This window comes from Macaca fascicularis, chromosome 11 (assembly GCF_037993035.2).
Source record: "Macaca fascicularis isolate 582-1 chromosome 11, T2T-MFA8v1.1".
NCBI lineage: Eukaryota > Metazoa > Chordata > Mammalia > Primates > Cercopithecidae > Macaca > Macaca fascicularis.
The window spans coordinates 110,563,318-110,576,972 of record NC_088385.1 but is presented as its reverse complement, the minus strand read 5'-3'; the positions used below and the strand labels follow the sequence as shown (position 1 = coordinate 110,576,972).

At 41.5% G+C, this 13,655-nt stretch overlaps 1 protein-coding gene across 12 annotated transcripts in view; it reads right to left on the bottom strand.

Annotated features, from left to right (window-relative positions):
- The window catches only part of STAB2 (stabilin 2), a 175,529-nt gene that overhangs the window by 114,225 nt on the left and 47,649 nt on the right, over positions 1-13,655 (bottom strand). For 11 of the 12 annotated variants that reach the window (XR_012420541.1, XR_012420539.1, XR_012420540.1 and 8 more), the window contains exons 10-13: positions 5,725-5,858; positions 3,980-4,062; positions 1,858-2,007; positions 47-190 (exon numbers count right to left, since the gene is read on the bottom strand). Coding sequence is in view for 3 of the 12 variants with exons in the window: in XM_065524724.2 (XP_065380796.1) it covers positions 47-190; positions 1,858-2,007; positions 3,980-4,062; positions 5,725-5,858 (511 nt within the window). In the remaining 9 variants the exon portion in view is untranslated. The remainder of the gene's footprint in view (positions 1-46; positions 191-1,857; positions 2,008-3,979; positions 4,063-5,724; positions 5,859-13,655) is intronic. The other variant, XM_065524725.1, reaches the window with a different exon arrangement.

The following is a 13,655-nucleotide window of genomic DNA, read 5'->3' as shown; positions in this document are numbered from 1 at the left end:
AAGGAAGATGGACCTGGGCTGATGTGACTTTTATCTGAATACTCACCTCATTATTGCTCTCAAATATGGGTTCTAGCATGTCCATGGTTCTGTCAAGGATGTGCAGAAGCCCATTGGAAGCAATGATGTCCCCCTGTATAATTTTTACCTTATTTTTGCCTCCATAGAGTTTAAGCTTTATTTGATTGTCCTAAAACACCAAAGAAAGATAAAATAAGATTAGTATGGTGTCCTGGAAGGAGCAAGCACAGGAGTAGAGTCAGAAGTCTTGAGTCCTTGGGCTTTGATATTTATTGGCAATGTGATTTTGGTTAAGTCACTTAATCTAAAGTGGGGATGAAGGTATCTGCTTGGTTAACCTCACAGGGTTTTCATTAAGATCAAATGATATAATATATGAAATCACTGACAACTATACATGCTAAACCTGGGTAAGGTATTATCAACCTCTTCTCCAGCAGACTGTAAGCTTCATGAGGAAAACTATTTAATTTACTATAAATTCATCACCCGCCTTAGTGTCTTGCACAGAGAAGGCACACAATAAAAGTATTTGTGGAATAAATAACTGAAACTAATTCCTTCTTCCTCCCATATGACTCCTAATAAGTGACAGACTTAATGAATATTGGTTGAATGAATGAACAGGTAAATACATGCATATCCTTGTAAGAAAGCAAGCCACATCTTCATATCTGTCATTCATCCGTATATCCATGCATCCATGCATCCTCCATCCATTTCTCCAAGCAGCCATTCATCCATCCATCCACTTGTCTATCCATCCATGAATCAATCCTCCATGCATCTCTCCATCCATCCATCCATGCATCCATCCATACATCCATCCACGCATCTTGTGACCTATCCATGTATCTACCCATCCATCCATTCGGTGACCTATCCATATATCCATTTATCCATCCATCCATCCATCCATCCATCCATCCATCCATCCATCCATCCATCCAGTGCCATATCCATCTATCTATCCATCCATCCATCCATCCATCCATCCATCCATCCATCCATCCATCATCCATCTTCACACATGCACTACAGCAGATTGGTTAAGAATGTGGGCTTTGGAGCCACATTTGAATCCTGGCTCTGGCACTTACTGTGTGGCCTCTCTTCTTTCTCACTGGAGCAACAGGGATTATGATAGTCCCTCCTTCACAGGGTTATTGTGAGCCTTATATAACACAAATAAAGATTTATCCCCATACTTTGTTTAGAACAAGCACTCAAGGATCTATTAACTACTGATGGTTAGTGAAATTTAATAGTATAGGTCCTATGCCTATACACATGCACATTTTGTTGACTAATCGCCTGCTCCCCAGCTCAATAAAATCACAGAAAGAGTTAAGAAATGAGGGTGGGGTGGGGAAGGATGGGTATACATAAAAAAGAAACAGAACTAATGGCATTAGGAGTGATGAATGTTAGGTGGGAGAAGATGGATCAACTCCAGCAATCTAAAACAAACACAATCTATTTCCTTCTGTAAGAGGAATGCTGATCTGGCTTTGTGCTGATGCTTTTAGGAAATATGTTTATAGCAAAGTTTCTCCTTCCTGCTGGCAGTTGAATGACAGTTGCCTTGAAAACTAAATCAGACCAGACCAAAGTCAAACACTTTATAACCCCCTTTGCATAATACTCCACCCTTCCTCTATGACCTTTCCTGGTGTTGCTGTTTCTTCCTATATAAGAAGGTGTTTGACAAACGATACATAAGGAAAGAATTTCCTTGTAATTTTTCACAAACCCCAAACAAAAAGAGAGAGAAGGCTATGGGCATTGGCTTGGTAGACAATCAGTTCTGGGAGTGAAAATCAGAGGAACCCTTACCTTATCACTGTTGAAGATTTCCCCCGACTTTCCAGTCAAGGTGTAGAATGTGTCTGTGTTATTCATATATTCGATGTTCATCTGACCAGCAATTATGTGGAGTTTCACAAAGTATTGAGCAGCTTTATTATCCACCAAAAGCTCATTTACCTAAGACAAAAGAGCCAGTTTGACTATTATTTAAAGAAGAAAATGAGTTTTGTAACACGTGCTGTGCCTTACTTAGTATCAAAGACATCAAAGCCAGGGCACCCTAACTTGGGTTTGGGCTTTTGCAAATACAAATGTATGAAAGCACTGACAATTATACATGCTATACATTACTATCAGTGCAATCAACCCGGGCCAGGCCTTCCAGGGAGTAGAAATCTGGAAAGTTGGAGGCAATGCACAGTCTACTCTCAAACCAGAGGAGATTGCTCCAGCACTGAAACTGACATGGGGAAAGCGCAGCACTGCAATGGCCCCAGGAGGAACAAGGAACAAGGAATCTATCTTGAACACGGGAAGCAGATGGGAATAAAATATGAAGTTTCATGGAAAGAGTAGGTAAAGTGAGTAAGCTGATGGTACTTTTGAATAGAAAAGTTAAGATTTTTGAAATCCATGGGACCAAATCTATATTTTATCCTTACTATGTAGTCAACAATCAACAGATACTTATATTAACTCTGTGTGTACCATGTGTTAAATGAGAGACCACATGCAAAGTGCCTAACCTAGAGGCATAGAATGTTTGCTGGTTCTTTCCAACAGGAGAGGTGTGAGGACATCTCTGAAGGTGAACGATAGAAACATGAATATCAGACAGGTTAATCATGGTGGTATATGAGGGTCAGAGAGCCGGGAACTTACTGGGTTTTGATTCACTGCAACAAAAATTATTATCAGAAAATATCTTGGATGAAGATAACCCAATTTTATTTTTTCATTTTTATTTTCTCCACTTCCCAGATTTCAATCTTTTATTGGCTTCCATCATTTTATGTGTATTTGTTAATCCATTTACTTGTATGTTTATTTATTTCTAGCTGATCTGTTTCACAGAGCATTTAAGACAGATGACAAGAACACGTAATAAAAATCAAGATCAGGGCCAGGCACGGTGGCTCACGCCTGTAATCCCAGCACTTTGGGAGGCTGAGGCAGGCAGATCATGAGGTGAGGTGATCAAGATCATCCTGGTCAACATGGTGAAACCCCTTCTCTACTAAAAATACAAAAATTAGCTGAGCATGGTAGCACGTGCCTGTAGTCCCAGCTACTTGGGAGGCTGAAGCAGGAGAATCACCTGAACCCGGAATGCACAGGTTGCAGTGAGTCAAGATCGCGCCACTGCACTCCAGCTTGGATGACAGAGCGAGGCTCCATCTCAAAAAAAAAAAAAAAAAAAATTCAAGATCAGGAAAAATAAAAACATGTGTTAGATGGTAAAGGTGGGACGGAGAAAGATATATATAATCTTCCTACACAATGACAAATGGAGGCCAGTGAAGATAATAAAATTGTATACAAATCGATATGTCCATTATTTACATTAAACCAAATGTAACTATTTTACTGATGCCATCTCGATAGGATGCCTCCACCAGGCACTACAAGTTTCATTCCCACTGGATAACATTATCTCAAACAACAGCTGCTCACATTGAAGACTAAAATTTTCTTGTTTTTTCCCTGTTGCTTGTACCATTTATAATGATTTAAAAAACCCACATATCTAGCTAATACATGAGTTTAATTCTTCCTGTGGGAAGTGAGCAGTTTTGCATTATGCAAATCTTCTCTATCACCTGGCTATATGTTAAGAACAGTCAGTGGTTACCTGTAGAGGGTAATGATTAGAAAGGGGGACCAGGGGGCCTTCTAGGTTCCTGGCAATGGACTTGCTGTTTACACAAGTGCATTCACACTGGGAAAATTCATTGAGTTGTACACTTACAATTTGTATACTTTCTGTAAGGATGTTACATATCACTAAAAGAAGTTTATCAAAAAATCACCATTCTTATCATCAGTAGGTTTAATTTTAATGGGGGCTTCCACTTTAAATAAAAGAAGGTACTCCCTACTAAGGCTTTTCATATTAGCCCCTTGGTGTAGGGTCATTTTAAATACTCACATTGAATTCTTTCAGTCCCTCATCTGTAGGTAACAGCACCGTGAAGGGCCCCAGCTTACTCAGTGGCCAGGCATAAGCTTTGTCTTAGGAGTTGAAATAACAAAAAGAAAGAAAACACCAAATGAGTCAGTGGTACACGAGGAGTAAAATCAGGCAACAGGTCTTGGGTCACGACTGGTCCATTTATGCCGTTCTCTATTCTAATGGGTATGTGCAGGCCCTGTGTCAACTGGGAATCTCTCTAAGAATGTGAGGCAACCTAAAGCCATGGCCTCAAAACATTCCATGTAATGCCATGAGAGTTTTCCTGTAGACAGCCTCAGCTTCAAAGATACCCTGGCTGAGCAGTTCAGGCATGACAAAATCCTACCACAACCCCAGGGTCCCTGACCCTGTGCTTGACTTTCTGAACTGTCACTGTCTCGGTGAGCAAAGATGCAACCCTTGTTTTCATCCAAGGCCAGCTCAGAAGAGCCCCGATGGTTGGTTTAATGCTCTGCTGTTGCCATGTTGAAATGCTTAATACATTTTGAACAAAGAATCCTGCATTTTCACTTTCCAGTGGGCCCAGCAAAGTATGTAGGTAATCCTGTTTCCATCACCTGGGGAAGCTGGGATGACAGGACAGGCTCTGTGTTCTCACACCCAGGGGCAGTGTACAAGGACTTTGTCATGGGGAAGGTGAAAAGTCAACAGGACTCTGTCTAGGGAAATGCTGGAGGGCCTGGTCTGCAAAAAACACTACCTCACCCTTGTCTGCTCCCATTTGGTATTCTAAGAGTTCTTAGAGTAAGGCTGTGAGGAACCCGGCAGATTGCCCCTGAGCTCAAGGGATGCCAGTAATGTTTGACGCCCTACGGGATGCCTTGGGAAAAGTGGGACGTTTATGCAGGAGACGTTTATGGGATATTTAACCTTAAGATTTAGGCAGAGAACACAGCATTGACCCATCGATGACACTTGTTTATCTATGTTCTTGCCGGGAGACCATTTTTGGCAACTGGTAAATTCCAATGTAAAAGCTGATATTTTAAAGTTTCTGTTGATTGGCCAGGTCTGTGTTTTACTTTTTGCAGAGCGGCTGGATTCGTATTTTATTGGAAATTGTGTCCAATGCTGTGATCAGTTATAATATTTCATTCTCTAGAATAATGGCCCATAGAAGGCATTTGCAAATACATGAGGCTGTTTTAGGCTCTCACCTTGCCTGGGGGGCTGGAGGTGAATGTGTCCCTGTAGGCAATTAGTGACTGGGGGACCAAGGGTGCTAAATGGTTGCATACAACCAAGACTATTCTAAAATTCAAACAGCCCCTCCACTGAGGAACAAGGATGCCGCCCTGGGGTCTCAGTCACCCTCTCTATTCCCAGTTTTATCTGCCAAGCTGTGTTCACACCTGCAGGATCTAGAAGGTCAAGGGCGAGGGGGACAGTTTGTATCCTCACACCAGTAGCTGTCCTGGTCTTACTGTTACTGCAGCTCCGTTGGTCTATGGTGACCCCCAGACCCTGTCCTCAGCTCTCTGCCTACTGATTCTTGCAATGCTAGATCTCTTGGCACTATCTCTTTGCTTGTCTTCTTGGAAACAGCTGCCTGCCCTTTCCCTCTCATCCGCATGACCCCTCCAAAAAGGCTGATTCTAATAGACAAGGCTCGCCTGTCCCTTTCTGAATCATTGTGTCTTGCAGATGCCCTTTCCTGAAAGAGGACTCTTGTGTGGAAATCTGAACCCATAGCTGCGTACCTAGGAGTGAGATGAAAGAGGTCAGCCTTCCTTGCCATTTTCCTCTGGGTTCAGTATTTAATTCTCTGAGTCGCTCCATAATGTTTCCGTAACACGTTAAGCCATCACCCACGTAACCTTTCCGGCACATGCACCTACAGAGAGGGGGAAAAGACATCCTCAGGGTTTTAGAGCCATTGAGTATTTTGATCATACAGTCCAATCCCCTCATTGAACAGATGGAGCAAAGGATGCCCAGGGTAGAATAGGGACAATAGAGCATTCCTAGTGTGGTATCTGACATCTAGTAGCTCCTCAAGAAATGAATGCCTAATAAATTAAATGTATCTGTCAACACTAGATATCTTTGTATGCTCTTTGTCTCAGTATTTCTCAAAGTGTGATCAAGAAACCATGCATATCAGAATCACTTGGAGTGCTTAATATATTTAATATAATATATTTAATATAATAAATGTGGATTCTAGGGCTCCACTGCATGACTGAATCAGAATAAGCTACTGAATTCAGCCTGCAGGACAGTAAAGATTCAGCATTATTGATCTACTTAGAATGCTCACTCCCACCCCCCGACCCTGCCCCACTCCTTCCTAGCTGAGAGCTCTGCTCAATTGCCACTTCTTTCGGAAAGGCTTCCTTGATTGTCTGTCTCTTTCTCTACTCCCTCACTGTGTCTCCATTATATATACTCTCATGGAACCACGTACCTCTTCTCCATAGCAGTGATCATAGTATAATTTCACCCTGATCTGTGTGATTATTTGATTAATATCTGCTTCCCTATAACATTTGAGAAAAAAGTGAGGGTAAGGGGTATGTGTGTATTTGTTCACTGTTGTGAACTCCAGAATCCAGCACAGGGTAGGTCCATAGTAGGTGCTCAATTAATAGTTGTACAATAAGTAGTAATTGAATTAAATAAATAGCAAACAATGAAGTATATAAACAACGAAAATGAATATGGAAACTATGAAATAATATATAAACAATGAAAGTCACAGAGATTTTGTACAATAGTTTCATAAGAGAGAAGTAGAGTTAAAAATGTACTATCAGTGGTATGCTGATAAATGTTTAACAACCAACTCTCTGGGGGAGGGGGAAGCCCTAATCTGTAGCATTTGCCAATTTCCATGGTTAACATGTCAATCTTGACCAATTTCAAACTGATAAGATGATGCTAACCCTCTTGTGAAATTCCTGAAAGTTTAACACTCAGCTCTTGTGAGTCCGTAAGCTCTGGCTATAGCAGGCCACAATTGTGCAGTACAGAGGAGTTGACAGCTGGCTGAAATTGACAAGGTGATGAGGAAGATGACTTTCACAAGGATCTTGGAGATGAGCCAGGAACCAAAGCGAAGTAAGGGAAGAACATTCCAGAGAGGAGAGATGCAGGGAACCAAAGACGTGCTGTGACTACATCACAGTTTTGCAGTGCTCACACCGCACCACAGCTGTGACTCACATTGAGGAAAGTCTTCTAAAGAAAGACTATGCACTTGTTAATCCACGTGTGTTTCTAAATATATTTCCATGGCAAATAGATTGTATGTCCAACAAGTTTGCTGCAGACCTTCAGAACCCTACCACCCTCTGCCTGGATTGTTGCACAGCCTCTACCTGGTCTTTGTGCCCTTATGTTCTACCTTGAAATTTGTTTTTCATACACTCTCCTGAGTGTGCTTTAAAATTCTGGCACCTGTGTTAAAACCCTCACTGACTCCTTTTATCCACATGAGAAAGTGCACACAGGAGAATCCTGCTGTCTTCTTTTTGCTGTCCACTGAAAATTCCAGCAGCGCTAAACTGCTTCTTTTTTTTAGGCTGTATGCCTTTCTCAGGCTGTTTGTCCTGCCAGGAATGCTTTCCCATCCTCACCTTATCACTCTGGTGTGACCTCTCCCCAGCTGTGTTGAGCACTTCCAGCACATCCCATCAATACCTCTATCACAACCCTATCCACCAGAATTACCTCTGGAGACATTGTCTCTTCTGCTAGATGGTACACTCTCCTAGAAGATGGATCCCAGCTATAATAATTCCTCATTATATCCTAGCACTTAGGGCAGTGCCTGATTGTTTAACTGATTATTTACTGATTATTTAAGTACCTTCTTAATTCTAGGAACCTTCTAGGTAAGAGAGCTACAATGATGATAATAAGAGACACTTTACCCTTCTTGAGTCTTATATGCTAAGGATGGACCTGAAAACAAAATAATTATAGCAACATGGTAAGGCCACTTGACCTCCTTGAGTCCCAGTTTCCTCTTCTATAAAATGGGCTTAATAATATCTTTAGGATGGTTGATAGAGATATAAAGAAAGAAAAATACCTCCGTGACAGACATATAGAAAAAGCTCAATGCTTGGCAGATGATAATGACAAAGACAAGGCTGACATGATGAAGAAGGTGACTAAATGACAACAGTGACCTAGAGGTGCTGGGATATAGCAGGACAGCCCGTAGAGAGATAAATGAAGTTCCATTGTAAGTGCCATGATAGAAGATTTAATAGGATGCTATGGGGCATGGAGGAGGAAGTAACTGATTTTACCTGGAGAAATAGGGGACAGCTTCTAGGGGAAAGTAATATTTAATTCTAGAAGGATGCATATGAGTTTTCATTTGTTTTCTTTCTTTCCTTTCCTTCCTTCCCCCCCTCCCTCCCTCCCTCCCTCTCTTTCTCCCTTCCTTCCTTCCTTCCTTCCTTCCTTCCTTCCTTCCTTCCTTCCTTCCTTCCTTCCTTCCTTCCTTCCTTCCTTTCTTTCTTTCTTTCTTTCTTTCTTTCTTTCTTTCTTTCTTTCTTTCTTCTCTCTTTCTCTCTTCCTCTCTTCTTTCTGTCTTTCTCTCTTCTTTCTTTTCCTTCTTTCTGATGGAGTTTTCGCTCTTGCTGCCCAGGCTGGAGTGCAATGGCGTGATCTCAGCTCACTGCAACCTCTGCCTCCTGGGTCCAAGCGATTCTTCTGCCTCAGCCTCCTGAGTAGCTGGAGTTTTGGCCTCCCAAAGTGCTGGGATTACAGGCATGAGCCATCGCGCCTGGCCGCCTATGAGTTTTCTAGCTGGACAAACACCTGGGGCATCATTTACTGATGAAGCCTTTGGGGTTTTTATGGAGAACTGGCTCTCAACCAGGGGCAATTTTGCTCCCCCAACCCCAGAAGCCATTTGGCAATGTCTAGAGACATCTTGGGTTGCTACAACTGAGCTGGGGATCTACTTACACAGGCCAGCCCCTCACAACAAAGAATTGTCTGGCCAAAAATATCAATCGAGTTGAGGTTGAGAAACCTTTTTATAAGGAATTTCTCAAGTAGATCTTATCATGAAAAAATTTAATAAAATCAAATAACAGTTTCCTACTTAAATGTCAACCTCCTGTGCAAGCACTGTGCTATGCTAATTTAATGATGGAAAGGAGGAGACTGGTAACTCTGGGAAGTGACGTAATACAACAGTTATTGTTAAAAATTAATCCTGCTGTAAGTTACATTCCTTCATTTGAAGACAACTGTTAATAGCAAGACATGTAACCTTTACAAACCACTGAGTATGTTTCTCTCTAAAAGTTTCTTAAGTTGTTAGGTGGCCAGTGGTCTGTTTTGTGTCAAGTGACTTGGACTTTCTCTCCTAAGGATTGCAGGAGAATCATATTTTAATGGCCTCAGTGCTAATGGAATGCATGAGACATCACTATTTTTAATTTTTATTTCAAATCTCAGTCCAAAGTCTGAGATGTTATAAGACTAGTTTCTGTCTTAACTGTTCTCAGTTGAGCCATGGAACATTCACAACATCACCTCTTTAGGAAATTGTTTTATTTTTATTAGGAGTAAATGTCTCTTGCTGTCTTAGGGCTTTAAAAACATCCAGAAGCCATTTGCATTCTATAGTTATGGGTTGAAATTAATTATACTTAATGCTGGTTGAGATTTAGTTAGTATATAGGGTGTCCTCAAAGTCTTAGTACAGTTGCTTCCTTTATTTCTTCACCGGTTCATTTCATTTCTTCATTGTTTCATTTGTTCCTCCAAATTCTCACTCATTTCACTGTTTTTTATTTCTTATTTTATTTTTACGTTTAACATTTGTGGGTACATAGTAGGTGTATACATTTATGGGATACATGAGCTATTTTGATACAGACATGCAATGCATAATAATCATATTGAGGCAAATGGGATAGCTCTCATTTCAAGTATTTATCCTTTGTGCCAGAAACAACCCAATTATACTGTTTCAGTTATTTTAAAAAGTACAATAAATTGTTTTTGACTGTAGTCACCCTGTTGTGTTATCAAATACTAGGGATTATCCATTCTATCTGTTTGTATTTTTTGTACCCATCATTTCACTGTGTTAATTGGTGACAGGCATTTTTTGCAGCAAAGATGAGTAAGGCATGGACATAATATTCTAGTTGGGGATTGAGACAAGTAACAGTAATAGCCAGCATTTATTAAGAGCTCTTATGCTACATATTCTTATAAGGGCTTCAGTGTGGCATCTTTTCTAATGCAACAACCCTATGAGGTAGGTCCTGTTATTAGCCCCATTTTAGATAAGGAACCTGAAGCACAGAGAAGTTAAGTATCTCACTCAAGATCACACAGCCTGTAACTGGCAGCGCCTGTGCTCACCACCACTGTGCTACATCCTTATCACAGTTCCGGACCCTAAAGGCTCTCATAGACACATTCCAGAGTGCTCTGGGAGCCCAGAGGGAGGGGCATCAGAGAGGACGGGGAGGATGGGGGAGGCATCCTAGAGGTGGAGATACTTAGGCCAGCCATTGAAGGAGCAGGGTGTTAGGCTGACTCAGAGGAGGTGGGTGGAGGGTGGGGATGGTATCTTAAGTGGAAGGAAGAGCACGTGCAAGGGCCAGGAGTGGGGAGCACCATGGCATGTTTGAAGAACAGTGCGATGGACTGAATGTTTGTGTCCACCTCAAAATTCATATGTTGAAATCCTAACCCACAGTGTGATGGTATTAGGAAGTATGGCCTTTGGGAGGTATAATAATTAAATCAAGAAAGTAAAGGCCTCATGATTGGAATGAGTGCCCTTAGAAAAGAGGTCCCAGAGAGCTCCCTCCCCCTCTCCACCTTGGGAGGACACAGTAAGAAGTCACCACCTATGAACCAGGCTTCACCAGATCCTGAAATGGCTGGTGCCTTGATTTTGGACTTCCCAGTCTCCAGAACTATGAGAAATAAATTTCTGTTGTTTATAAGCCACTCAGTTTATGATACTTTATTATAGCAACCCAAACAAAGACAAATAATAAGTAGTTCAGCAGAACCTGAGGCAAGTGTATATTCACGAATGTGGTGGAGATAATGCTGGCTCATCTGCACCTGCTATGAACAGCCACTTTTGGCCATACCCTCCATATCCTGGGAATGGTCTCAGGCCCTGGAAGCTCATTTGGAGCTGTTTGGGCAGGAAATTACAGGCTTCTGAGTACCCTAGAGTGTGGTCTAGTAGGGGGCCCAGGCTCTTGGGGAGCAGGGCCCTTTGGAACTTCAGATTCCTTGCCCTGGTGTAGCCAGCAGAGGGTCAGAATGGGGGCATCTAACATGTAGGACCCAGGGGAGGGGCTCCTGTTGCCAGGTCTAAGGGTCAAACTGCTGGAAACACATCTGGCAGTGGCTGAGCTGGGATTTAAACCTAGATCCATCTGAGAACATCTCTTGCCACTGCACCATGTTGCCTTGGATAGGACTCTTGGGAAGACTGTTTACACTGAAGATATCCCAACTTGTACAGACCTTATATAAGCACTGAATATTATCAATGTCACTAACATTCCAAGAGTCCCTACATTTCACTGTTGTTTGAACTTTTGCACAACTGGAATGTAAACTGTGCTTATTCCAATAGGCCCACTCAGTTGTGTCCTGGCTATTTTTCAGCTGAGTTTAGTTAAATAAGAGAGAAATGCTCATCTCTTCTCTTGTCCCTTACTTCCTATATCTATTAATAAGTAAAAATAAAAAGGCAAAGCATAAAGTTATTTGTTCTCAGTAAGAATCAAAATAGAGCTTAGAGTTTAAAAGCATATTATATACATGAACTCATTAGCTCTCCACAGGCAGAGATTCCTGGTCTCTAGACCTACCTGACAGGTGAGGGAACTGTGGTTTAGAAAAGTTTAGTCTTGTCTAAGGTCACCCCAGGGGCAGTGGTAGAGTTCATGTTTGAACCCACCCTTGTTGATCAGGTGGTCTTCTGTGACAAATGCAGTATGATTTTGAAGATTCTGCATAAGCTACTTGCCATATTGAGAAGGCATAAATGAAATAAATTTTTATCCCAGATGAACTAAATTACCTGAGGACTGATGGATTCATATTTTATCAATATAACTTAGCTAGTCTTTTTACTTCAGCCTTTTTTCGACTGAAGACAGTCAATTTGAGGTGTGGGAAGGTTTGTGGGTGATACATGTACCCCTAACATCACAATGTTAGTATATCTGACATTCCAAACACAAATTTGGACGCAGCTTGTATTATTCTGATATTCCCATTTCATTTTTCGATTTTATCCTCTCAAACACAAAGGAAAGAGATTGGTTAAGGTATTCTATTTAGACTTTCTCAGAGGGTGGTAAAACATGCATACACCAGCTTGTTTGGTTCTCAGTATTGCCAGAATATATATTTGAGGGGAGGGTATGCCTGGATGCATATGTGTGTTGGGTGCCTCTGTGCCTATATGCATGGCTGTGGTGTATTTGTGCATTCACATGTATTGAGGGATTTCTAGGTGTCAGGTTCTGCTCAGAGATTGATGAATGTAATCTTGCTTAACTTTTGGCACAGCCCTGGTGGGAGGTACAGTTCTCTCCTTTTTATGGTTGAAGGGTTGAGCATCAGTTCAGAGAGGGTAAGGTAAGTGGCAGACTTGGGATTTGAACCTAAGTGTTCTGATACCCCAGCTCTTTCCATTCCATGTACAATAAGTACAGATCTATTTATTTGTCCAGATAGGACATGGTGATAATACAACCTGTCGGGGCAAATCTACACGCTGACCACCCAGTTATAAAAGGCGTGAACTTCCCAAAAGATGAAAGGGGCTCTGGAATCACAGAAACTGTTTTATCATGCTATGGTTTAATGTTGATTGTGGTTTTGAGCTCACAATGGCACTATGAGTCTTTTGCAGATGCTGATGATAGCGAGAACTGAAAATGGAACAGAGATAGAAACCTCAGTCTGCGAGTCAAAGACTTGGGTTCTAGCTTCAGTTCAGTCACTAATGAAAATACATTACACTGGTGTCATAGTTTCCAGAAACATTCTCTCATGTAATCATCACAACAACCTTATGGAGTATAAATCACTGTGCTCATTTTATACATGGAGCAACTGAGGCCAGAGAGATGGTGCCGCTTTCCCAGGTCATGCATCTGGTAGGTATCAGTGCTGAGACTTAAACCTAGGTCTTTAGTCCAAATACCATCTTCTTTCTATCATGTGAGCTGCCTTCGCCTCAGAAACTTTCACAGAAATGTTTGTGTTCACAGTAAACCCCTTCTTTTGAAACCTAGAGTCCAGGAAACACCACTAATGCTTATTCACTTTCCCTAGTCTTGTTTTGCACCACTAACAAGCAATATTTCATGAGTGAGGAAACAGGGATGTACATTAGAGGTCATACCGCTGTAATCTCAACAACCATTTGTTTCCCCAGTCACAGTGGCTTCCTTCTCCCACATTCTGACCACTTCATATGAAGTCATCAGGCCACATCAATATTCCGGAGTGTTCTAATGGTCATTAAAAAGGAAATAATTATTGAGTGTTTACTTAAAGATTTGTTGAGTACCTACTACGATCCTTGCTCCTACTATGTGGGGTGGGGGTGGATACAAGGCTGAATAAGACACATTTCTTCCTCTTCAAGAAACTTACAGCAATG